Genomic DNA, 26,696 nt, shown 5'->3' with positions numbered 1-26,696 from the left:
CTGCAGCTGCCTCTAGAAATTCCTGCAACAGAAATTTATACAGGACTGCAATACTGCGATTCCACGCACAGACTCAGCATAGTAGGCTGAATCCTGCTCTGTCGGCTGCGATTGCAATACTCTACAGGAACTGCAATTTCTAGCCAGGATATCAGATGTTTTGCCACAGTAAAGACGGAGAAATCACAAGAAGGGAAAAAACCAAAACAAAACCAAAAAACCACACACACAGACACACACAGACACACACAAACCCAAGCAAAAATAACCACACAAAAAGCAAGCAAAACTGTGCTGTACTTTTGTACAATAGTGTGCGTCTTAGAATTACTTTTCACTCGATCACGTTGTAAAGGTGAAACCTTGGAGTACGCCAACAGCAACGAGCTCGCCCTGGCGGGACCAGGCGCGGACGTTCGGAGATGTGGAGCTTTTCCCACCCCGAGGCCGCCCCGTGCAGCCCCCGAGCTGAACACCCCGGTTGTCTTCGGGGGTTTCCGGCCACCCCTCCGCTTCTCCCCGGCGCCGCCTCCCCGCCACGAACCGCACCGGCCCCCAATAGCGATTTGTACGATTCTCCTCCGGGCGTCTCCCGCCCCCAGCCCGGTTTACCGGAACCGGGCCCTACCCGCCCGGCACGTTGCCTAGCAACCACACGCTGGCGCGAAGCGCATGCGCATTTCCTCATATGCAACTTCCGGCTACTAGCGTCACTTCCGGCTTCTACTGGTCCCTTCCGGGTTGCGCGTCCGCGCACCCGCCACTCCTGCCCTCGCGCCCGCCCGGGCGGGCGCCATGGCCGGGGCCGGCAGGCGGGGCCGCCGCCGCCACCGCTTTGTCCCCGGCGCCGGGAGGCGGCCGGCGGGCGGGCGCTGAGGAGCGAGCGGGCAGGCAGGTGGGCGGGCGGGTATGGCCTCCCCGCCCGACGGCGAGGAGCGGGCTCTGCGGCAGCGGGTGGCGGCGCTGGAGGCGGACCTGGAGGCCTGCCGCGGGCAGCTGGAGCGGGCTCAGCGCCGGCTGCGCCGCACCGAGCGTCTCTACCGTGAGGCGCGGGAGGACGGTGAGGCGCTGAGGAGACAGGTAGGCCCCGGCAACCGGCTTCCCCGACCCCGTCTACCCTCCCGGCCCCAGCCCTGTCAGGCATCTCCGCAGCCTTCACCCCTACACCCGATACTCCTCACCCCTCGCGTCCGCTCCGGCTGAGCTCACGGACCAGTGAGAGCCGTGTCTCCCGGAGCCCGCCTGGCTCTCCTGGTTCGCGGGACTTCAGCCATCAGGGAAGGTGCTGCCGCTGCTGCTGGCTCGACTTAGCTGTCCCGAGTCAGCATCCGAGGTTTGGCCCCACAGGTTCTGGGGAGAATGGTAACGTGTTCTCAGCTGCAAAGTTGGTTTCGCAGTCAGAAGCAAAAATGCACTTAGAAGAAGGAAAAAAGCTTAGTAAACAAGGTGAGGTAAAGCAAGAGTGCAGTAACGGTCCCATGGATGCTTACAGCAAAATAGGGGAGTTTTGTAAATGCAAGGGTTCATCACCGCAGACCAGTGGTTATTGCTGGAAATTCAACTTTGCAGGGTTGGTGTCTTAAAAATAACCTTGGTTGAATTTTTCTTTTTCCTCCGAAGTGCTTGTCTTTATTATTTTACCTTCTGTGAGCAGAAATTATGTTTTTCATTTTGCCAACCATCCAAGGAGAAAATTGTCTCCTGCAAAAGAAAAGATCAGTTGAAATAGCAATGATGCAGTTATTTTTTGTTTGAATTATAGAATGTTAAATAGGCTGATATTCTTCTCTGATCTAGACCCCTAAAATGCAGTGCTACACTCTGTAATGTGCTGGTTTTCTTTCAGGTTGAAGACCTTACTAAGGAGATCCGTAATATAAAGGAGAAAGATACATCTAGTGTAGAATTACAGACAGAGGACTATACTGCGTGGGCACAAGCAGGTAGAGAGTATGGTGATTGCTTAAACAGGCATCCAAAACAGTATCTTATTTTGATTTTTTAACATGAAATATTTTTAATATAAAAATATAAAATACATTTTTAACATAAAAATGACAATAACCTGATGTTGTCTTTCGGTCCATTTCTTAATGGTCTGTAGCAGAATTTATACCATAGTAATCTGTTACATAGTAATCTTGTACATTACACGTGGACATGTTTTATGAATTTTTAAAGTACATTAAAACAAGGCATAGTTTGTTCAGTAAGAGTACAATAAATTCAAAGCGGAGGCACTACCTAGTAATTTAATTTCATTAGACTACTTATATGAATGAATTTCCAGCTTAAGATTTAGGGTGCTTAAATGTGCATTATGTAAAATACTGTTTTGCTGATTTATGCAACTTCAACTTTTTTTTTTTTTTTTCCCCACTGCAGATTATTACTACTATGAAAATTATTACAATCATACTGATACTCAGGATTGTGCATCTGAACTGCCAGTGCAGCACAATGATGTCCCTGAAGGCACTGAGCGTAATTTCACAGAGGAATCGCAGACAGATGCTAGTATTCCTTTAAAGATGGATAGCACCAAAGTTGCTGAAGGTGGAGAAGAGGAAAATTGCATCCAGAATTCACAGGTTGTAGAACTGTTCGGGCTTTTACCAATTTTGAAGTCCATACTCTATTAAAATTTCATTTCACAGAATTTTAGGGGTTGGAAGGGTCCTCTGGAGATCATCTAGTCCAACCCCCCTGCTAAAGCAGGTTCACCTAGAGCAGTCTGGACAGGAACATATCAACGCTGGTTTTGAATATCTCCAGAGAAGGAGGCTCCACAGCCTCTCTGGGCAGCCTGTTCCAGTGCACTGGCACCCTCAAAGTAAAAACGTTTTTCCGCATGTTCAGACAGAATTTCCAGCTTGTGTCCATTGCCCCTTGCCCTGTCACCAGGCCCTACTGAAAGAGCCTTACCCTACCTTCTTGACACCTGCCCTTTAGATATGTATAAGCATTGATGAGGTTCCCACTCAGTCTTCTCTTCTCCAGGCTAAACAGACCCAGGTCTCTCAGCTTTTCATCATAAAAGAGATGCTGCAGACCAATGGTCATCTTTGTAGCCCTCTGGACTGTTTCCAGCAGTTCCCTGTCCTTGAACCAGGGAGCCCGGAACTGGACACAGTACTCCAGATGCAGCCTCACCAGGGCAGAGTGGAGAGGGAGGATAACCACTCTTGACCTGCTGGCCACACTCTTTAATGCACCCCAGGATACCATTGGCCACCTTGGCCACAAGGGCACATTGCTGGCTCATGGTCCACTTGTTGCCCACCAGGACTCCCAGGTTGCTCTCTGCAGAGCTGCTTTCCAGCAGGTCATCCCCCAACCTGTACTGGTGCATGGGGTTATTCCTCCCCAAGTGCAGGACCCTACGCTCACCCTTGTTGAATTTCATCAGGTTCATCACCACCCAACTTTCTAGCCTGTCCAGGTCTCACTGAATGGCAGCACAGCCTTCTGGTGTGTCAGCCACCCCTCCCAGTTCTGTATCATCAGCAAACTTGCTGAGAGTACCCTCTGTCCCCTTATCCGGGTCATTGATGAGTACATTGAACAAGACCAGACCCAGTACTGGTACCTGGGGAACACCATTAGTTACAGGCCTCCAACTGGACTCTGCACTGCTGATCACAACCCTCTGAGCTCTGCCACTCAACCAATTATTAATCCACATCACTGTCCTCTTGTCTAACCCACACTTCTAAGCTTATCTGTGAGGATGCTATGAGAGGCAGTGTCGAAAGCCTTCCTGAAGTCAAGGTAGACAACATCCACTGCTCTCCCTTCATCCACCCAGCCAGTCATCCCATCGTAGAAGGCTGTCAGATCGGTCAAGCATGACTTCCCCTTGGTGAATCTATGCTAACCACTCCTGATGGTGTTTTTTTCTTCTGCGTGCTTAGAGATGACATCCAGGATGGGCTGTCCATCTCCTTTCCAGGGATGGAAGTCAGGCTGACTGGCCTATAGTTTCCTGGATTCTCCTTCTCTTTTTGAAGATTGGTGTGACACTAGCTTTCCTCCAGTCCTCAGGCACCTCTCCTGTTCTCCATAACTTTTCTAAGATGATGGAGAGCAGCTTTGCAGTAACATCTGCCAGTTCCCTCAGCACTTGTGGGTGCATCCCATCAGGGTCCAGGGATTTGTGGGTGTCAAGTTTGCTTAAATGATCTTTAACGCTATCCACCGTGATCGAGGGAGAGTCTTCCTTACTCCAGGCTCTCTCTCCTACCTCCAGCCTCTGACACCCACCTTATTCACCATATACTGGCTCCTTATATCAATGGAGGAAAAAACCAAACCACCACTTTAGGAAAGTAAGCACAGCCATATTGAACATATTCTGCTGATAAGAAAATGCCATGCATCCAAGCTATATAGGACATATGTTTGAGAATGTGCTGCTTTTTTTTTTTTTTTTTTTCCAAACTAGGTCTAGGAGCAGGTTACACTTTAAACATACTACAAAAAAATGTTAATGTTAAACGTAAATATTAAACATACTACAAAAACAATGCTCTGTAACTCTTTCAATTTTGAAAGAGTTGTAATTTCGAAAGAGTTACAGAGCAAGAAAGTTCTTGGGGTTTTTTATGTGTTTATTTTGTTGTGGGTTTTTTTTTTCCCTGCTAGGCAGCCTTCTCTTAGATCACTCACTTCATCTCACTCACTTAACTGATTTTGTGCCTTAGTATCTCGCAGCTGAAATGGAACAGAGAGCAGAAGTCTATTTTAGGAATGTACTGAAAGATATTCACTGTGTATATTTTTGACGTGAACCACTTCTGGTGTGGGGAAAACGAAAGGCACAGGATGAAGTCTTGGTCCCATTGAAATCAGTAGGAGTTTATCAGTAAATTACAGCTAGATTTTTGCCTTCTTGTTTAATAGTTATTGAATCAATTCAAGTCCATGTTGCACTAATTTGTTTTACTTAAAATAGGGCATTGTAAAATGCCAAAGAACCAAGGAGGTTCTTTTTAGGAGAAAATTTAATTTCTTACTTTCTGTTGTCAGGAAGCAGAAGATACTTCAGTACCAAAGGGTTCTTTGGCGGAGAGCTTGAGAGCTGCTGCAGAAGCTGCTGTTTCACAAACCGGATTTATTTATGATGAAAATACAGGATTGTATTATGACCATAGCACTGGATTCTACTACAATTCAGTAAGAATAGTTTTCAAAACCCTTGGCATTTTTTTCTCTCTTACAAAGTTTTAGTAGTAAAAGTTGATGTGGGTAAAGAACTAAGATCCATGCTGACTTTATGATTTGAACAACATGTTACTGAAGAAAAAAAGTAATGGAAGTTTGTTAATTAGTTGTTGAATTATTTCAAGATAGCAGGCAGAGATAAAAAATTAGATTTTCATTCAGTTCTCTATGATATCTTCTAGATCTTTGACTTGCTTAGCATTGTAGAAATTTTATGCTATAAAGCTGCTCTGTAACTCTTTCAAAATTAAAAGCTTGACCTACAAGATGACTTGCTTAGGAATAGACATATTGCTGAACTAAGTCAGTGGCTTCTCCACAGTGAAAAGCATGTTAACAGAAAGTGTATTACATACTTGTACTTTTGTGTGAGTATTGTTACCAACTAGTTTGATGTTACGGGAAAGAAAACACTGCTTTAAAACAAGATGTCAGACAGTGGATCAAAATTTCATAATGGTTAATTTCTGCTATATGGTTTTCATAAGAGAACTTTTGGGGAGTTTTTGTTTTATGAGGTATGTGTATACGTATGTGCATACATAAGTATATACACTGTCACAAATGGCAGTGGAACTACTGTAACGAAGACAGAGCTTTTGTTTGCAGCATTACATTTAACTCGATTTAAAAAAAAGTGCACGTGGTACATGAAACGTTTTCAGGGACGCTTCTGGACTTAATTTTTAAAATCTTAAATGATAGCATTGCTTATGACATAGTTTGTGGATATAGTTAGATACATAAATGTTTAGGGCTATAGATTACAGTTTATAGTACAATTACACAAAATAGTATGTTTTCTTGTTCAGTAACTGTTCCGAATTACGGGAAATGTTCTTGTATTGGGTTTACTGGCCAGGTTTTGGTAGTGGGGCTGTGGCTGCTGAGTCAGCCTCTGTGAGAAGAGGTCAGGGCCTACTTGGACACAGCAGGTTCCACTGCAGGACACAGCTGAGCCTATTGGAGAAGGTAGTGGTGCCTCTGTGGAACCATGTTTAAGAAAGTGCAAAATGTTGCACAGTGGAGTGTTTATGTGTTGGGATGAAAGCAGGGACAGAGTGTGAGAAACAACCCTGTGAATACCAAGGTCAAAGAAGAAGGAGCAGGAGGAGTTCTCCAAGCACTGGAGCAGGTAATTCCCTGCAGTCCGTGGAAGAGGATCACACTGGAGCAGATATCCATACTGCAGTCTGTGGAGGAACCCACAATGGAGTAGCTCCTTAAGGAACTGTGGTCCATGGAGAGCCCATGCCAGAGCAAGTTTCCCTGGCTGGACCTGTGGCCCAAGGAGGACCCACAGTTTAGCAATTCTGGAAGGACTGTAGCCCATGGGAAGGACCCATGCTAGACAGAAGAAAAGTGTGAGGAGGAAGGAGCAACAGAGAGGAATTGTTATGAGCTGACTGTAACCTCTGACTCCTCATCTCCCTGCGCCACTTGGGCAGGTGTAAGAGAGATAGAGGAGTTGGAAATGAAGGAGTGAAGTAGAGCTTGGGGAAAAAAGGCAGGGAGAGGTGTTTTGTCTCTGTTTCTCATCTTCCAGCACTCTATTAACTTGCAATAAATTAAATTTATTTTTGTAGCATTGTAGCATGTGCTTCTTTATTAACTTCTTTGTGTTCTGTGTGTTTCTTTGAACAATGTATTTATTGAAGTAATGATAACATTGGTCTTTATGTTTCTTACAAAGGAAAATCAACTGTATTATGATCCAGCAACTGGAATTTATTACTACTGTGATGTGGAAAGCGGCCGATACCAGTTTCATTCACGAGTGGATTTGCAGTCTTACCAGCCCTCTGGTACGCAGCACACCAAGGATAAAAAAGGGAAAAAGAAGAGAAAAGAACCAGAGTGGATTACTGCAAATGAATATAAGGTAACTTTAGAACTGATAGATAGAAAATGCAAATCCTGTTTGGTTTTTTTTTCATGATGCAATTTATGTGTTGTGGGGTTTAGAGTTTTATGTAGAGGATGTATGCTTATTTTCTGAAGGTTTCAGATGTCTTTAAATGATATATAGCAGGTTGCTAACATGTAGTTAGTGTTCAAATAATTTTCCCAGGGACTGATTAAAGATGAAACTTTAGACTTGGATTCCCTCACTTTTTCAGTGTTATTTTATTACAGTACAACTGTATAGATACCTAAAATTGAGTGTCAGTGAAGCTCTCTGATTAACAAGCACACTAGAATAAATTCAGGGAATTGTGTGAACTGGATTTACATCAGAAGTTCCGAGTTACCTCAGTGTCTTCATTTTAGGATTTGTCTTATGGGAGTTTTTTTGTGTTGGCTGTTGTTTGGGTTTTTTTAATTCATGTGATTAATCAAAAAAATTACTGAAAGTTTTGAAAATGCACACACACCACCCCTTCTCTGTGACTGTATTCCAAAGCCCATTTTGTTGACATTTTACTATAGCTCTGCCATCATTTGGGGTTGATGAAATGCCTGTGAAGTTCTAATTTTTTGTGTGTTATGCTCTCTTACTGATATTTGGTCAATACTTTTTTTTGTTCTCTATGGTGTGTGGATAAGCTGTACGTCTTAATAAATACCGGTTGTACTTAACTTTATTTAAGCTCTAAAAAACGTAACTGCTTTTTTGTTGTTTCTCATTGCTGAGAAAGCATACCATATAGGACGTAGTGACTGCCTTGGAAAACATTGCTCACTCCTGAACACCAGAACTTCTATTGTAACACAGCTATTAAGCCTCAAAAAGCATTTTCTTAATGAACACTATTATTGATGTTGAATCAAATTTGTATAGTCCTACTCTGCAAACTTGTTTTATTACTTAAGATTTAATTTAATGTTTGATTTCTTTAGTTTGCAGCTCATACTAAAGTTCGCATTTTTAAAGCTGTTGATTTAACTGTTGCGTAATTTCATTATGTAGGCCTCAGCCAAGCTGACTGGTTGAAATCTGAAATAATTGTGCTACTGTAGAGGTACTCTTACATAATAGTTATGTAGCATCAGTACAGACGTTTTGTATCAGCAGTGAGGTCTTCAGAAAGACTTGAAAATAGAAATTCTTTACATTAAGAACCAGTGAAGGTGGGTTAAATGGATTGTGGTAGTTCATCGATTACAGATTTTATAAATAGATTGTGGCTAATGTGGTAATTTTGTTCTTTGAGAAAACTTCATGTGAACCATTCCAATTTGAAAACTTGAGAGAGGTACTTAGAGAGATACTACATCTAATGATCCTTTAGACTTCAGAGAATTGAACTGTGGCAGCTAGGAGTTTTACCAGCATCCAAGTTTTGGGCATGCTGTGTGCACCTGCTGAATTATCATTCTGTCACTCTCAAAATGCATTGTTAATATAGAACTTTATTCATCACGTGTCAGGAAAACATCATGGAAAGCTTGTAGGAATGAGCCTTTATCATATAGTACAATTAATAGATATCTTAAATTTAGCTCTGTTATAAGCTCTTATATATTGACCTAAATCAACAAGTGTGTATATAAAAGTTCTGTGGCATATATAGCTCTGACATAACAAATAATTTTGACTGCTTTCTGGGATCTCATCACAAGCCACTTCTGTCATGTGATTATACGACAAACAATCGATTTAGGTTGTTTTATATTGATAACATATTTTTATATAGATGGTTTTGTTAATAAATCTTTTGTGTGAAGCTTGCACAGTCACAAGGTAGGAGGTAAACATCCACTTTTTATGATGTGTTTTATTGATACTGAACTGAGTACTTTGCTTCATTTGTGAATTAATTTGACCAACAAGATAACAGGAAAACAGATTCTGTATTGCCCAGATCTTTCCATCTGTGAACAGTAAGTGAAAGTTACTATTGTAGTAAACATCAAGACCTTAACTTTCTTTTAAAAAAATAAAAAAAAAGGGAGACTACAAAGTGAAACTTAAAACAATTACTCTCCTCTTTAAACTTGAAAAATGAAAGAATGCCTTTTTGTGGGTGCACTTTTATGTAAATGAATTGTTAGATTTAGAAAAAACGAAGCACCTTACTGTCATATTTTACATAACTGAGTTAAAATACTTTGCTCTTGTTGTGTGGTTCTTAATCACATAAGAAATTTGTTCATTAGCTTAAAAAGGTTATATTAGAATAAAAGATGAAGATTAATTAGAATGAAAGATTTTCAGCTTTATAATGGAAAAATTTACAAAGTAGTTTATAAGCTGCACAATCCAGTTCATATGTTCCTGGTATTTCTTGGCAATATTGTTTTCCAGTTTGGTGGTATTTTTAAAGGCACTGATTAGTTCATGCTAGTTATTGTATTATTTACATCCTAAAACAAAACCAGAAACCTCTGGTTTTAAGTAGAACCCTGTAGTTGAAGTGTTGTCTTTTGAAATGCTTTCCTACACGGTAATGTCTAGCCTTCTCCTTTTTCATTCCATTTTCTTTTCCACTCTTTACCAAAAAAAAAAAAAAAAGTTAAAATAAAACCTATCCCTGAATGCTGGCTAAATAATTTAACTTGTGGCAATTATTTTGAAGACTAGTACTTCGTTATTGCTTTTCCAAATTGGTTATTAAATTGTGCTGCTAGCCTGAAAAATGCCTCCAAACTTTACCTAATTTCTTGATAAAAGTAGGTTTTACTTGACTTTATTTTTCTATAGCCAGTACAAGTAGGAGAATAGTTAGGTTTATTTTCTGGTCTGCAGACCACTAATAGTGGCAATAGCAATACCAGGGGTCTAATTCTGGGACTGTATCATACATACCCTGAACATTATTATTGCTGGATGAAGAGGAGGTGGCTTGTAAAGAATATGCATGTGCAGCGGGGGAAGACAGTGAGTAGTAGTTATGGAACCTCAAGTACACAAAACACTTGTTAAACTTGTTTTCTCTCTTTTTCAGTTAAAGGATTAAATGTAAACAGGTATTGAGAGATTTTTAGTATTACTTAAAAGTTGTCAAATACAAGAAATAGGAAATACAGCATTAGTGTGTGTAGATTATTACAGCAAATACTTCTACATAGGTAATACTGGTAGCTACATAGTCTTTACAAAAACTGCATATGATTTTTCAGTGGCTTATTCTATTTAAACCAAAGTTAATCTCTTTTTAATCTAAAAAAGATTGTAACCGGGCCGATTTGTTAACTTTCTGGTCAGAGAAGGGGTTTTTAGTTTTGATTTAGTTTGTAGCTATTGTGAAGAATTTGATGTGCTCAGCTAACTTACATGCAGAATCTGTTTATAAGTAGTAAGTTGAGATGCTTAACACTACAGAAATGGCAAGTGTATGCTCCACCAATATTGCAGCATTCTTGAAAAAGCAATATAAATCTGAGAAACTAAAGAAAAAAATTAATCTGTTAATATATTACTGTATTTTTAACAAGCTGAGTTACCAAACAAGTACTAGTGAGTGTCTGCAAAAATTAATGTACTTCTAATGGCAAAAAAAACAGTGGAGGGGAACTCACATGCTCAGGATTCTCCTCAGAAATGTTCTTGATTATACAAGAACTTTCTTTAGAGATTCTTTCTTTTCAGTCACGAAACTTCTATATTACAAATAGTTTTCTTTTGACTTGTGAAAATACGCATGCTACCCCCATGCTTTTAATAGACGATCAGGAATTGTATTTGCCAGGATAAAGTATTAGATAGCTTCTGTGCTGGTCACATAAAGAGGATTGGTGGAATACTTTGGAACTTTCAGGCATATCGTTTCGTTCTGGTATCTTTTTGTAGTTGTGGGCCAAAAAAAAAAGTGGGCAAGAAGTAGCATAATTATCTCCTGTACATGAAAAATCTTTAAATAAGTAAGTTAGGAAAAGTTAAAAAAAAAAACCAAAACCAAACCCAAACAAAACAAACAGACAAAAAAAAACCAACCCCAAACTAACAAAACAAACAACTCAAGCGTATCACAAGGTGGCATAAATGATACTGTGATCCCTGGCCTGACATACAGATCTAGTGCTTTCATACAGGTTGGAGAACAGGCTGTGTGCAATAGTAGCAGTTCTACTACTGCTTCATGTAGTTCTGCTGGCTGGATTGGGACCATTAGAAATATGTAGCAAAATTTGGGTGCATACATACCATCTTTCTCCCAGAAATTATTTTTACAGTTTATTCTTAAACTACTCTCTAATACATTTTATTTCAGCATAGCGCTCAAAATTGACTTCTGCCATATTCTTTTCCATTATAGATGCATCATAGTTACCTCTGTAGGAGAGTCAAGGCTCTTGTAGTAGTATTTCCCATACAACTCTTGAAGCAGTGACTTTTATTTATTTTTATCACATGCAGTTCACTTTTTGCTGATATTCGTCCCATCTTTAGGTACATCAGTTGACAGAAACCATGGCTAATCTGAAGATTTCTTCTTTTGGATTGGCAGCTTCTGGTGAAGGTAGAGTTGAGACACCAAACACATTAGTTCATGGATGTTTAAACTTAATATTTTTATTAAAGGAAAAATAGTATCTAGTAGCTAATGTTTAGATACCTGTTTTCCTACAGGAATGAATTTTTTGAAGCTATTTGATCAAAATCAGTCCATTTACAAAGTAACTTTGAAACATATTTGAAATACTGTATAAGTAAAACATCTGAAGAAAAATTTGATGGCATTCTAGAATATTTGGGAAGAGACATATTTAACATCACTGAATTAGCATAGGGTGTCCTGACTAAACAAACTGCATTCTTTAGGTAAGGCAAATTTTTGTTTCCTGTATTTCAGAGCTGTCCACCAGTGTGTAAAATGGATTCATTATGATACAGGAAGAGCTTTACTTTCTTTCTGGCTTTTAATTAGATTTTTTGCATTGGAAATTTTGAGTGATGTGTAGGGTGGAAGACAGTAAATTAAGTACTTGTGAAACAGTGCTAGCAAAGGAAAATCTAGTCATCGAATGAAAGAGCTATTTTAAACTTCTTGAAACATGTTTCTTTACTAAAATACTGAATTTCCGATTAATATTTCAAAGTGAGAGTAAGTGCTACAGATCTAATATATTCAGTCCTTCAGATGAGGGTGTTGAGTACCCATGACTCCATTAAGTCACCTACTGAACTTCTAGCAAACCAAAAAGCAACAGACTATGCATTTCTGAAAAGTTGTATTTGGACATATTTGTATGTTTTGTATAAAAGAAATTTATAACACAATTTAAATAGTGCATTTATTAGAATTAAGCTCTGGATAATTAAGTTCTAATTTGTAGATATGCTGAAGACTTGCATGAACATGCATGTTGATCTGGCATAATACAGAAAAATTTGAAGTTTTGAAAGACAAAATGTCTTTGTCACAGTAAAGCAAAAATTATAGTTAAATGCTTAAAATATTTTGAGTTTTTCATTAAAAACACTTCAGTTACTATGATGATTCATGTATATATTATAAGTAGGCCAATCTGCACTTCAGAAGGTTGTTGTAACCAGTAGTTTGTGGCCTATTCTTTATAAAGCAAACCCATCAATTCCAGTCACACAAACTGGATTTGTAATTGTATGATTTGTAATTCTTAGGTGGTCATCATTCCGCATGGGATACATAAAAATCCTGATTCACCTGCACCTTTGGCTGTCTTTGTCAGGGATGCAGAAATATGAACTGACTCAACCCTGTAGTTAAGAAACAGGAAAATCGGATTCATCCCACCTCTCAACTTTACTCATGCTTAGTGAGAGAAAAGCCAATGATGATACCCAGTAGATAGAAGGTTTTTTGAAGCTGAATCACATATAGGCAGTCCATATTCAGCATATGACTGTTGGGGTAGGTCTACTGACTGTTTAGAAGGAATGTGTGTGCCTACTATCCTGGTGTAACAAAGATGGTTATAATGAGCACGTACTTACATACTTTGTGTGTTGTATTGTGAGTTTGGGGTGAAGAATTAAATATGCTGCCATTGAGAAATGAAGTATATTGCTGGTATTTCTTAGGTCATTGAGGATGCTATTTACTGAATATTCTGTTTATTGCTTGTTCCCGTTTTTTAAGCAGTAGCTACATGGAGGCAAGGTTATTGTCAAGATAGGCATTTCAATACAGATCTGTGAAATCAGAAAGGGCTCAAAATCTACAAAATCCAAAAAATGCTTTAGGAATGCAGTTTTATATTAGCTTTCTTAACAGTTGATTGTAGTAATGGTGGAAAAAAATAGAGAAACTGCTGAGAACAGACTTAATGGTCATATTGGCAGAACGTGTGTTCTGTGGTCTGTCTGTATGAGTGTTTTTTAAATTTTTTTTCAACCCAGAACAGAGTCTAGTCTTCAGTAGGTAGGCTTTAAAACAGCACCTTTTTATTTTTTAATTTAGAATATCTGAAGTGATGCCAAAACCAAGTATCACTGGATTCACTGCGGAGAAAGAGCTGAGTGACTGAAGCTGTCATACTTGGACATTAGTACATCACAGTCATCTGTTGCTTTGCCTCAGTTGTGATTTGAGCAAACCATTTAGTTTTTCTGTTTTCAGATTAGCTTAGTAAAACTTTGGTAGCTCACTATTACAGGAAGAAATACATTTAGGATTGCAGACCACATGGTAGTATTGATCTAATATCTTTACCAAACATAAATATGGACAAAGATAAATCTAGTGGAAAAGATCACTCATAAGAGCAATAATTGGATTTACCAAGAAGGTTCCTAATGGAGTTAATGTGTCTGACATGTACGAACTGTGTAGTCTTACTTCTGGCAGCATTGCTACATCTCTTATTTAAAATAAACAACATTATGCAGTGACCTTGTGATCCTGTTCCTTCCTAGTTCCAAAACTTAGAGGATTCAGGTGGGCTAGTGCATTATACAGAAATCCTAAACAAACCAACAGTCCTTCAGTTAAAGCATGTGGTCTCTTAAAATTTGCTGATTGTTCCTGAGAATCTGATGTCTTACTGAAAGTGTTTCAAAAGTACACTGTAAAGTTCTATCAAGCAGTTTGACTACTGGGCTGAGAGGAATTCTTGTTTGTCTTACAGCTGTGCCACTGATGAGTTTTTACAGTTCTGAAAAGTGAAGATGCTTTAGTTTCTGTGATGTTACCATTCACAGTAATTAATGTATCTTGAAATGTAAAATGCTCTATATGAAAACTTCCTGAAAAAAGTCAAGGATGTTTTTTATTTTAACTGCTGTATTGCAGTATTTGGTACAAATTCAGGGCCATTGAATGCATTCATTCTGAATGCAAGATGGCAAATAACTTAAAATCTGATTATTTTTTAAATTTCTCTTTTAAAGCCATTTGTTGTTTGTTTTATTTTTTTAAGATGGTCATCAGGGCTACTAGATTGAGAATTTTCCTGATACTCTGGCAAAATTAATCTGAAAATTTAGATTTCTCAGTTAAAAAAATGTCTTTTTTTTCTGCTGATGAAATCAAGTGGCAGTGGAAGAACCTGCAGTCATCTGATCTGTCTGGTATTCAGTGGAGAAATTTGTTGTAGTAGAAAATGGATTCTCAGAACTGTTCCATTTAGCATAAATTAAAGTTAAGTTCTACAGCATCTTCATGAAAGGCTTTGTTCAAGTTGTAATTTTGAAAGGAGGAAGTGCAGGTCATTAGGTGAGCATGGGTGGGCATTCCTGATATTCTGGACCATTGTGGAAAAAAATGAGAAGACAAAACCAGGAGGAAGATATGATGAAGATAAACTAAAGAACTTTTATACAAGTTGCAAGAATTGAGTAAGAGAGGGACAGAAGTAGGTGTCATGAAAGCGAAACTGGAAAATATTCAAGATGCTATTGTACAAGTTTGAAAGTGAGGACAAGGATCTTAAGTATTGTATGAGAAATGAAGAAGGAATAAGTGAAGTTTAGAAGAGGAGTGCAGTCACACTTCAGCAAACAGAAGATGGTCTCAGTCATGTCTAATAGAATGTGAAAATGTTTCTACTGAAATGTTCTGTTGAGTGCATGCATTAAACTTTCTGGAAATGTAACTGTTTCTTTGTAGCTTTAAAAATAATTTTTCCTAGTGAGGAATGTACTTCCAGGGTGATAGCAGACTTTAGAATAGCTCAACCTGCAAGGAATTTTAACATTCTATAACTCCCCTCCAGGATTTGGACACAGAAGAGCAGAAATCATCTAACAGTCTGAATTGCTTTTCCACTACTGAGCAAGTAAGTTCTACTGAAGAAGAAGAGTCTCCAAATGTAAGAAAGAAGACAAAAATGGACACAAAACCACGAAACAATCTAACAGCCAAAGAATCAATTTCTACTACAGACAGTGTAAATTCACATTCACGCAAAAGTACACCAGATACTGCAGCATACACAGATGACAGTAGAACAGCAGACACAGAGAGTGAGCCAGAAGAAGGTGAAATTACAGATTCTGAGTGTGAAGCCTACAGCAGTGAGGATGAAGTAACAAGTGAAGAAACTGCTGATTCAGAAGACTCAGAAGATGAAGGTGAATTATTGTGGCTTTTATGTATGATATTTCTGTATTTTTCCAGGAACCCATTAAGAACAAACTACAAGAAAACAGTTCGGATAATTAAAAAAAAAAAAAAAAGGCATGTGAATCGAGATACTTTGAATTTAAAAGTGCTATACATTATCAGTATTTATTTCCTTCTCTTTACTTGCACAGTAGCCAGAAGTAAGTAGTGGTGTTTTTGTAAAAGCTGTTTAGGGGTATAACTTCCTATGCTTGTGTAGAAACCTCAGTGGTAGAATAACGTTAGGATAGTGATTAGGCTAGTGACAGGAGAAAAGAAAGTCTATTGCTAAAGTAGAGATTCTAGTACACACCTCACAGTAATTCTGTGTATTAACTCTCTTCAATTAATGTGTAATATTTCTGGTACTGTTCATAAGCAATCATGTGTGATTCAATGCAAGATGAAACCACTGTGGTGAAAAGGATGAATGTAGAGTACTCAGTATTAAAAAGGATGAATGTAGAGTACTCAGTATTATATGAAATCCTATTATCCTATCCTATTATTGAAATTTGTATAGAGAGGAAACCTGTATGCTAGTTTATACCAAAGGAGGTGTTCTCCTAGGTCCTTAAGACTTTCTCAAGAATTGAATGGTCTCTTGCAAAAAAAAAAAAAGGTAACCTGTGAAAAGCTTAATGCAACCAATTGGAACTACATATATTCCAAGTCACAGATAGAAGTCTCTAGTGTAGCCTGTGCCCTAACCACAGAGAAATAGTCAGTTTGTTTCTTCTGTTTTTTTTACTTTACTTACTCAGCTACTCAGATTTTGAATGATTAATGCCATTCAAGATGTGCTATCAACAGGCTCTTAGATTAAATTTCCTTCTCTTACTATTTTCTAATAATCAGTTCTGCAGTAATGCTGGAGTAATAAGATCTAGAGGCAGTTTCTCTTCTCCTAGTACCTTTGAGCTAGCGTCTTCCCATCTTACCATGTCTGTTCCTAGCTGAGATCATTGGAGACTGTTTCTGCAAATATACATCCCAGGACAGAGTTCACACAGCTGTTAGAACGTAATTACTTGACAGATACTAAAGCAAAAAAGCATATGCATCTGTTGGCTCATTCATTATTTTTTCTTATCTGTATTGGTGCATAGTGCTAACAAGAGTAAAAACTAGTAAAAATACATTTTACATGGAAATTATCAAATATAAAGTTCTATATGCACTAGGTTTGTGATGTGGTGAACAAAAAGATGCTGCCTCTTCTCAAAGTAAAATTACATTCTGATCTATTATGACTAATGGTCCATAAATGTATAATATGCTAGGAAATTCTGTGTCTTCATATTTTGTTGGTGTAACTAAACAGTTGTGTATATGTAAATAACCAGAACCAGAATTAGGAAAGCATTTTTAGTATTATAATTTGCAGTCAGAAAGCCTTTGAAACAGTAGTCTAATCAAAGTTTTCTCTCAGATGTGCTTATACAGTATAATTCCTTTTTCTGAAAGTTGCAGAGGAGGCAGCCAGATAACGTCTGACTGTGTATCTGTTGTTTGAAAGCTATAGACTGTAGGGGTAAAACTGTGATTTCTTGATAGTAACAGTATTTTTCTTTTTATAATTACAGATGAAGAAAAGATCTGGCCTCCTTGTATCAGAGTAATTGTAATAAGATCACCAGTTCTACAAACTGGATCACTTTATATTATCACAGCTGTCAAACCTGCTACAATTGGAAGGTAAAACTGAATGGAATTTGTTACATTTATCTGAAACAGTACCTCACTTCCAAAGTTGTGGAAGCCACTCAGGATTGCTGGGCCCTACTCTTTATGCTTGTCCTCCTAGCATGCAGCAGTTGTGAAGTACTCTTGAGTTAGGTTACCCCACGGTAAGAAATGTAAGTCATGTCACATAACATCATGCTTGCTGTGATAACAGCATACGCAGTTAATGTAGCTCAGCAGTCATGAAATTTGTTAGTGGTAAGTTGATCTTGTATCTGAGTCCTAATGGCAGCATAGTTGCAAGTCATTCTTTGAAAGCTGTTGCTTTCTAGAAAGTAAGTAAACGCTTTTCTGGGCAACTAAGGTAACTTTTTCAGAAATGGAAGAATATACTTCCAAAATTCAGGATCACAAGGAAGCATACCCTGGAGTTCTTCACACATTCAAATCCCAGTAGAGTTGGTTTATAGTTTTTAGATAAGTTGGGGTTTGTGCTAGCCTGTATGCATTCTTCGAGTTGTAATATTAAAAAATCCCAAGATCTGGTTTGTTCATTTTGCATGATGAATTTAATGATGAATTAATGTTTTTTTCCATGCTTACTGAAAACCTTGCCCTTTCAACTGCTTTTTTCTAAAGCTGATAGATGTGGTTTTACTCTTAGAGCTGGAGTTTTCTAGGTACATTCATGCGAAGATTAACACATGACAATTCTGTTTGCAGTTTGCATATAGATCATTTGCTAGCTGCATTGTTTCTTCATCCCCTAGTATAAGAAACTAATACACAGATCCCTTCCTCCTACTGCAGTGTTTTTTGACCAAAAAAACCCACCCCAACTCTATAGATTATTCTTTCATTGTTTATATTACTTACCTAATGCTAACAACAATTCAATTTCAGAATTGAAGACTGATGCCAAGATGAGCTTGAAGGTTGTGGAGTTCAGACAATTATTTACAGGTCTTATGAGTATAAAAATTCTGATAGAAGTGTCATGTTTATAGATAAGAATTTAAAGATACAGCTTTATCATATATTCATTGCCTACCACATATAGATTCTAGATGGAAGAAGAGATGTGAAGGTAGTCTTTCTTTACATTGTGTATATTGGAACACAGTGTTATACATCTGGAAAGCTCCCTAGTAGCTCAGAAGAGAAACATGGTATTCAGTTTCAACTGAAATAGATCTTTTGTAAGCTTTTTTGTGACTTGTGTATCAACTTGCCTTTCCAGAGAAAAAGATGCTGGACACACACTTCAAATTCCTGAAGTTGGAGTCAGTAAGGTAACTCTTGTTTCTGTCTGCTGAAAGGTAGATAACTGTATGAATAATCTTTAGATTTTTATGACTTTAAATTTTGCAAAATTTTATGTTAATTTTTTTTAAGAACTTTTAGAATGAGATGTGGGTTTAGCCACATTTGAAGTTAGAAAAAAGAAAACATACAGTATTTTACTGAATGGGAAGTTAACGCAAAGAGCAGTGTGATTTCAAATCTAGAAAAGTTAAGTATTTTTTAAAGTTGGGAGTTTTGCAAATCCACAGTGTAATGCACTGTAAAAAAATTATACTTTGAATCTTGAATTTCTTAGTTATTCAACCTGAAATCTTACTTTAAAATAACATAAAAATTGTGAAGTATTTGATTAATAAGAACATTTCACTTAGGCTTATGTTTGTCAGTTCCATGCAGAAGTATATTTTGACCACGATTTGCAAAATTACGTTCTTGTGGATCAAGGCAGTCAGAATGGAACAGTTGTTAACGGAAATCAGATTCTCCAGGTGAGTACCTGTTGTTGTAAGGCTGTGTATGTTGCAGAAAACTGTAGGCATGGGGCCATATTAAATATCAGATCACTAACAACCTAATTGTATGGCTTCTTTCATACATTAATCTCTTCTTTGGTTCCCTTCTGTTTTTATGGCCACACAATACTAAATGTCTGATTTATATTAGGAAAAATTCACTACGGATGCAGTTGTTAGAGTGAAATACCCACTGTAGTTGAATACTTGCCTGCATGTGTGAGACCAAACTGAATTACTGAATTATGAGCAATATTCATGAAATAGAGTTTGTGCCCTTCATTAGTAACTGATTAACATGGTTGCCAAAACTTTCTTTTGCTGTAGCCTAAAACAAAATGTGATCCCTACATCTTGGAGCATGGAGATGAAGTGAAAATTGGTGAAACTGTGCTTTCTTTTCATATACATCCTGGCAGTGATACTTGTGATGGATGTGAACCAGGACAAGTCAGAGCACATCTTCGCCTGGACAGGAAAACTGAACCTTCTGGTTAGTCGTGTTATCATGGGATATGTTCTTTATTATAGCTCTTTACTTTATAAACATAATTATTACTCTGGGTTTGTTTTCAGTTTCACAATTTTCTTGTCAACTGGGAATAGTTTTACAATACATAATGATGTATTTTCTTGGTATGTGTGTCTGTGCAATAATGTTAGAACAAAAACTCTTGACTTGTCTTATGTTTCTAAATATTGGTACATTATTAATTAGAAATTCAGTCTTGTGTTCTTCCTTTTAGTTTGCCCAGCACTTAGCAAAGAAGAGAGAGAGTTAGTCAGAAGAAAAGCATTAAAACAAATACGGGTAAAATATGGTTTACAGGTGAGTTTACAGTAGAAGTTGGTTAAGTGTCGAAGTCTACATCTACTTTGTGATTCTGTTTTAAGACACAGACTTCAGTGAATAAGGGAAGTTTTCAAATGCACTGAAACTTGAGCCTGGTAGTTTAGCTCAAGCTTTTCTTTTGTACTCTAAATAATTATTTACAAACTTCTACAGAGAGAAGGCATGGAAGTTCTGTTAAAATTTTAGGAAAAGAAGATACATTCCAATGTGTACAAGATTCCTTATCTTTTTGAGGTTAAGATTTCTTAAGATACTTCTAATTTTGTTTATGCAAATTAAGTTTGCACTAAGTTGCAGTGCTGTCTTTTTATTTGGAAAGCAAAAATAATGAGCAACTGGAAAAATGATGGAAGGAAAATGGACATTTTTTAAGTTTTTATTTTAGTCCTTTGCCATAGAAGGCGGCCAACAGGAATGTACAGGCAATATAAGTATTCAAGTTACTTCTGTTTTAGAGATTGTTTTAACTATGGGGTTACATCTAGCACTTGTTGACTTGCCATCATTTCTTTCAAATTCTTCAGCTATCAAAATAATATCGATACAGAATCTATATGCATGCTTAGTTCTGTCATGTATTCTAAAGAAAAAGTTGCTGCAGAACAGACTAAATGTTTAAACAGAAAGCCAGTGGTGTGTCTGTACCGTTTTCTGCTTAATATGGAGAGATTGATTCTTCATACCAAAAGAAGATTCAAGAGAATCTGCTAATCTATTCACAGCCTCTGTGAAATTAATGAATTTGGCAGTATTACGTTACTATGTGATGATGGCAATAACATACCTTACAAGGTATGGCTGTACGGTAAGAAACCACTAAGTGAGAACTATAGGCTTTTGTTACAAGATTTAGAATTCATGACATAGGCTGAAGCTGCCTTACTTTTGGGGGGAAGGAGTGATGTTACCAACAATAAAGAATTTAAAGCCCGCTTTCTTTGTCTTTATGGAATTTAATCTGTTTATGAAGAACACGGAATATGAAGTCAACAAAGCAGTGAAGAATCCAAAGTACAAAGATAGAGCAGGAAAACGCAGAGAGACAATTGGAAGTGAAGGAACCTTTGAGAGAGATGACAGTCCAGCTTCTGTTCATATGTAAGTTTGTTTGGGAGGAGAAAAATTCTGTGTCCTTCTCTAGTGAATTCTTTTAAATTATGATAGATTGTGATAAACTGTATCCTACTTACTAGGATATAATTTTTTAGATTATGAATTACCTGCATAAAATATGTTAGGAGAGCTAGAAAATAGCTGTTCTCACTTCCCAGTTCACATGCTCTTTTCATTAACTCCTCACCTTCTGTACAGAATTCAACTTGGCAGTTAGGATACTGAGATCACTTTCTTACAAACTCAAAAAAATCCAGGAACTCCCAGTTGCACTACTGACATCTGCAATAGCGTCTGTTTTTCATGCGTCCCAATTTTTCCTATCCAGTCCCAGTAATAGCACACATGCAAATTCTTCACCTGCAGTTTCTTTCATTGTCAGTATCCAGCCTATCATAGGATAGGCAGGACATTTTCAGGACATGCATTTTAAATGACAATTTAATCTTCCTCTAATTATTCCTTTGTTTCTGTAGTTGCTTTTTGGGGTGTTTTTTATAAGAAACATGAACTTGTAAGTGTTTTTAAGTTAGAAAAAGGGAATGTGAGACAATTAAACGTGTGTTGGGATGATTTGGTGCAGTCAGTTCCCACCCATGCTGTATCTTCAAACTCCAAAACTAAACAACTAGTTCAGAAGGAGTTTTAAGAAAGTTAGTATTGTCCAGAGGCTTGGAATAGCTTTGGGAACTGAAGATATTCATGGAAGAACTTGCAAAAGGTAGCACTAGGGTCTTCTGGATAGGTTTTGATGGAAGTAGGAACAGCATAGTAGTTCTGGTTTCTAGAGCAGCATATGCATGCATGTTTCTGTCCTTCAGCATTTGATTTGAGAGCACACTCCTTGTATTAACTCTTGCTTATTCAGTTATCTTAAACTTTCTTCAAAGTGAAATCAGCAACAGCAACAAAGGCCGTAAAATGTTGGAGAAGATGGGATGGAAGAAAGGAGAAGGCCTGGGCAAAGGTGGTGGTGGTATGAAGGATCCGGTAGGTCTCTCTGGTCTTTACGTGGAGCAAAAAGGAATAGAAATGTATCTGCAGTGAAAAATGTCTAATTGTAAGCCACTATTCACTTGAAACATTTCAAAATCCTGGTTAGGAAGGCATAATCTCAGTAGGACTAATCTCAAATCATTTTTTACTTGATTAATGAAGTATTTTGAAATTTCTCAATGATTTGTCCCTTCAGTGGAAAACGCCAGTTATCTCCTGTCTTTGTTAGGAGACTAAGCAAGGGCAGACAGTGAGGTTCTAGGCGTTGAATTGATAATCTCATATTTGAATACAAAGTCTAGAGGAAGACTGAAATAATTTTAATTGATGTGAGTTAAAGATGGGCTTATGGTGGAATCCTTCACTTTCTCTGAGGCTGGTGTAGCACAAAAAACAAACTAGATGACAGGACACGAGAGAGGAAAAGCTGCCTGAAATCACTGTAACCACCCAGTTCTGGACTTGTATGGCAGCTTGTGTGTTAGCCCCATTTCTGTCACCAGAGATGTGTTGTCTTTTGGCACTAGTGCTTCTCAGAGCCACACCAACTTTTTGATGTCAGACTACCCAGCACAGGGATCATACATTATTCACTCGGTTAGAAGTACTTCACAGTAGTATTAGTGGCAGGCAACATCATTCAGCATTCTAGATCATAGTTCTACAGGTGGTGATCTGATGCATCATTAGAACAGTACTTTAGATGTCCACATATGATCTAAGTATGTTAGAGCCTTAAATAGAAGTGCATGGGGAGGGGGGAAGGGAATTAATATTGTAAAATGTTAAAGTATTTAGAATACCTAACTTACATTAAATATTGTTGTAACTGCATTTGACAGATCCATCTTCAGTTACATAAGACACATGCAGGTTTGGGTACCAGCAGACCAGCATCAATTGAAGATGTTCAGATCATCCAGAGCAAGAATAAAAAGAACTGGGATAAAGCAAGAGAAAGGTTTGCTGAAAACTTCCAAGAACCTAAATCACAAAAGGATACACCTAAGATTACGCCTTGGGTTAGAGGGTCTGTAGAGTGAGGTATCTGGCCACACAGCAGGGTAATTCCCATGTGTAAATAGTTGGGAGAGAATTTATTTTTATTCCTTTTTCTTTTGCTCAGGCAGAAGTGACATGGTGATATGTACAATACAGTTGTGGAAAAAATTATACAAGACTATTATGTTAATTGTTTTTCTGTAGTCTTCATGCTTTTATAAAAACACATTTTTAATATGAAATAAATGGAATTTAGAGGGATAATCAAATTTAAGTACTTGAAAGTGATTCTCCTCAGCAGCAGAAAGTTTCAGTTGTGTTTTTAACACCATTCTTCATGGAAAGTCAAACTGTTAAGAACAAACAAAAACATCTGTTAAATTTAAATACGGTATCTTTAACATTTGAACAGTGGTTTAAAAGCAAGCTGAACAAAAAAAAAATAATCCCCCAGACACTAACAGAGTATCGTACTGCCTTTTCCTCCCTGTATCTTTATTCACAATTGCCATTAAATGCTCAGCAAGAGTTACACCACTATTAAACTCATACAGTTCAGTACTAGTTACATGTCTCAGCTTACCTTAAGGGGGGGGGGGGGGGGGGCGGCAGAACTTGGTTTTAAGTGATTCATCAGTACTGTTCAAAAATAAATACTGTACTCCATGAAGTAAACTACCAGCATTGGTGAAGAAAACAATGTTCAAAGACAGCTTGTAGCAAAATTTTCTTCTGTGAAGAACTTGCCAGCGATTTGTTTAGTAATTCTGTATCTTGCCTTTAAAAGAGGAGGTATGTTTAGAAAACTGCTGTCTGTGTGTATTATTTATTAACTTCTTGTTCTGATACATCCATTGCTGGCAATGGAGATTATGCCAGGAAAAAAAAAAGGGATTTTTTGGTGGGGAAGGATTGCCAAACTGAAGCTATAAGCTTGGTATTTATTGAATGTTCCTGAACACAATAAATCATTGTCAATTTAAGTAGCATGTTTCTTGATACTATGTTAAGCATATGCTGGATAGAAGTGCTCTTCTAAAATGAGAAAAACTTAATCCCATTTTAGTCAAGTTAAAGTTCTGATAGTTGCCCTAGTAAGGGAAACTCGGTAGTCTCACCCTCCTATTGGATCATGCAGGCAACTGTTGAGTAAAACCAGGACAAGTTGCTAGCTATTTATCTTAATACATCTTTAGACACACACAATGTAAAGCAAGTTATTCAATTTATGTTATTAAATCATTAAAGCACACAAGTTTAATAACCCAAAGCATGCCTTACTTCAGCAGTATAGAGCTGAATGAATGCCTGCAGCAGTACTGCTTAATTTAATTAAAATCAGTTCACTGTTTGAGTTTGTAAGCAGTTATTTTTTTTACTGTTTTAGTGGTAGTTACGAATTATTGGATTACTGTTGCATTCCTTTATATTGACAGCTTCACTTTTTCAGATGATGCCTGTTTCTAGCTGTGAAAAAACAATTGTTCTGTATGAAACAGCTACATGTTAAGTTTAGTTCACAATGTATCTAAAAAGGCACTTCAGCTACTAGGAGGAAAAGAAACAAATCTGTATGCTAAAAGAAAGGCTTTGCCTTCTCCCCCGCCCCCCAAAAATTGACCTTTGTGGTCTTCATAGTAAATCAAACTACAAATCTTAATATGAAGGGAGAGCAAGGCATCTTGTACTTCCCTTAGTAGGAACCTTAGCTTTCCCTCTCCCCAATTATTCAGGTTAACAGCTCTAAGACAAGTCCATCACTGTTCTATTGTTGCCTTGCAAAGAAGAAACTGGACAGGATTTAACTGTGTTTGCATTTCATAAAGTTTTCAAAGTAAGACATCATTCACCTTCTGCCAAAGGCATGGTCTCATGCAGTCAAGCACTGACTGCTTTCAGTGCTGCAGCTTCCTCTTTCAACAAACAGTTCCATATAAAGCTTAGTCTCGGTTCAGCCTTGGTGTGACAAATCCCATTATCTCTTGATGCTGCCTAGGAAAGTGGGAAAAGTGGTGCCTTTAATACCGCATTGTTAACAAAGCAACTGAAAATAAGGTCTGACTGATCCTCATCAAGCAGTTATGTGCCTTTATTGAGTAGGAAGACTTGTCTTGAGCTAAATGGGCCTTTTCATCCCCTACCTTAGTGACCTCTTAGAAAGTTTTAAGCACGAATGGGTTAGATGAAAGCTACCAATGGTGCGCAAGCATTATGTGCAAATGCAGTACTGCTTTCCCTCATGTCAGGAGGGGAACGTGAGTTGCCATTGCACTATTATAATTTTGGAGGCTATAACCAGTAAGATACAGCATAAAGTTTAACTGTCTTACCTTCTCAGTCCTCCAACCATCCTGTTGTCTTTTCCAACTTACGATACTTAGTAGTGATCGCTTAGACAAAGTTGCTTACCTATACATCCAAAACGAAAATTTTAGCAGTTTACTGTGTATATATAAAATACTGCTAGTGAATATATATAATCTTAAAGCTGTTAGGAACAACATTTTATATAGACGAAGTGTTTTCCGTAGTCCTAACAGTGAGTTTTGCAAAGCAGCAACTTACCAAACGTATTTCTGAAATTTAAAATAAACTAAGAAGAGCAGGTACGTACATACCTTCAGTGCTGAACTACCCCGCTCGCAAGTGAAACAGGGAGTGCATTCATTATTTGTGAAAGCCACTGGACTAAACACCTAACAGGGTGTAACACTAAACACCTAACTAAACCAAACAGGGGCTCTGAACTACTGTATAGATAAGAAATATTTTTACAAAACGTACCATAGAGGAAACTTCAGTGTGTTTTAGCAAGAACAGACCTTTTGCTGCTGCAGTTGTTTGTATGACGTGTACCTGGCTTTCAGCCAGTACTTAACAAATTTATAGCAGCAGGAAGAGATGCCAAAAAGAGCATGCTGTTACAAACACGATGTATTTAAATGTGCACACACAGAGATTTTGTTCTATTTGGACTTTTTACAACTCCTGCATATCTTTGTGACCACAGAACGTGGGGTTTTTCTCTCATCCAGTTGCTGCCTCACAAACGTTTTTCATCTGCACCTTGTTTTAACCCGGCGATACCCTCCTGTTGATGCAGGTACCTGGGTAGGGGTTTCTATGGCCCTGCTGCCGTTGATCTCGGTGCGGCCCCGCAGCGTGGCACGGCACCATCCGCTCTCATCCCTTTGCCCTCAGGCATCCCGGTGTCACTTCAGCACCGCCAACGGGGCACACGCTGCCTCTTCTGCGGCTCCTCGGGTAAGGCAGGTGGAAAATGGAGGGTTACGGCCTGGCCGCCCCGCCGGCGGGGCCCCCTGCGCGCAAAGGCGGCCCTCTGCCACGGAGGCCGGGCGGCGGGCTGAGCCCAGCAGCACCGCCGGCCTCTTCCTTCCCCCCGTCACCGCCCCGAGCCAGTCGCCCAACTCAGCCCCTGCTTCGGAGCCCGGGGAACTGCGCGGCCCCCGCGGCGGCACGGCCCGTCACGGGCGGCGTTTACCTCTCTGCCGCGCCCGCCGCCATCTTGTCTCGTCT

The 26,696-nt window shown here is 38.4% G+C and overlaps 1 protein-coding gene, 1 long non-coding RNA gene and 1 other non-coding gene across 4 annotated transcripts; 1 reads left to right on the top strand and 2 right to left on the bottom strand.

The window, feature by feature from the left end:
* The first annotated feature begins 896 nt into the window (after window positions 1-896).
* On the top strand, window positions 897-24,426 carry AGGF1 (angiogenic factor with G-patch and FHA domains 1). The gene is made up of 14 exons (XM_074165804.1): window positions 897-1,080; window positions 1,847-1,943; window positions 2,386-2,591; window positions 5,029-5,175; window positions 6,917-7,105; window positions 15,304-15,661; window positions 17,279-17,390; window positions 18,619-18,670; window positions 19,070-19,171; window positions 19,523-19,688; window positions 19,942-20,024; window positions 21,019-21,146; window positions 22,052-22,151; window positions 23,000-24,426. The coding sequence occupies exons 1-14, from the start codon at window positions 910-912 to the stop codon at window positions 23,198-23,200; spliced, it is 2,112 nt and encodes a 703-aa protein (XP_074021905.1). The 5' UTR covers window positions 897-909; the 3' UTR covers window positions 23,201-24,426.
* LOC141476900 (uncharacterized) lies at window positions 20,995-26,696 on the bottom strand. Of its 2 annotated transcripts, XR_012463699.1 has the most exons (4): window positions 26,267-26,696; window positions 25,490-25,568; window positions 25,010-25,151; window positions 20,995-23,509 (listed from the first exon to the last, which is right to left on the bottom strand). It is a non-coding gene; the product is annotated as an uncharacterized lncRNA (long non-coding RNA). The 2 variants fall into 2 exon arrangements; XR_012463698.1 differs by lacking the exon at window positions 25,490-25,568 and having other exon boundaries at window positions 20,997-23,509.
* On the bottom strand, window positions 25,376-25,504 carry LOC141477683 (small nucleolar RNA SNORA47). Its single transcript, XR_012463721.1, has one exon. It is a non-coding gene; the product is annotated as a small nucleolar RNA SNORA47 (small nucleolar RNA).

The sequence above is a fragment of the Numenius arquata genome, chromosome Z (assembly GCF_964106895.1).
Source record: "Numenius arquata chromosome Z, bNumArq3.hap1.1, whole genome shotgun sequence".
Taxonomy (NCBI): domain Eukaryota; kingdom Metazoa; phylum Chordata; class Aves; order Charadriiformes; family Scolopacidae; genus Numenius; species Numenius arquata.
The sequence above is the reverse complement of the archived record's forward strand: the minus strand, read 5'-3'. Positions and strand labels throughout refer to the sequence as shown.

Excerpts from the sequence above, each read along its gene's own strand:
- AGGF1 (XM_074165804.1), top strand. The coding sequence starts at position 910 with ATGGCCTCCCCGCCCGACGGCGAGGAGCGGGCTCTGCGGCAGCGGGTG. Across the intron at positions 5,176-6,916 it reads CTGGATTCTACTACAATTCA|GAAAATCAACTGTATTATGA; the intron begins GTAAGAATAGTT and ends TTTCTTACAAAG. Across the intron at positions 22,152-22,999 it reads GTGGTGGTATGAAGGATCCG|ATCCATCTTCAGTTACATAA; the intron begins GTAGGTCTCTCT and ends TGCATTTGACAG.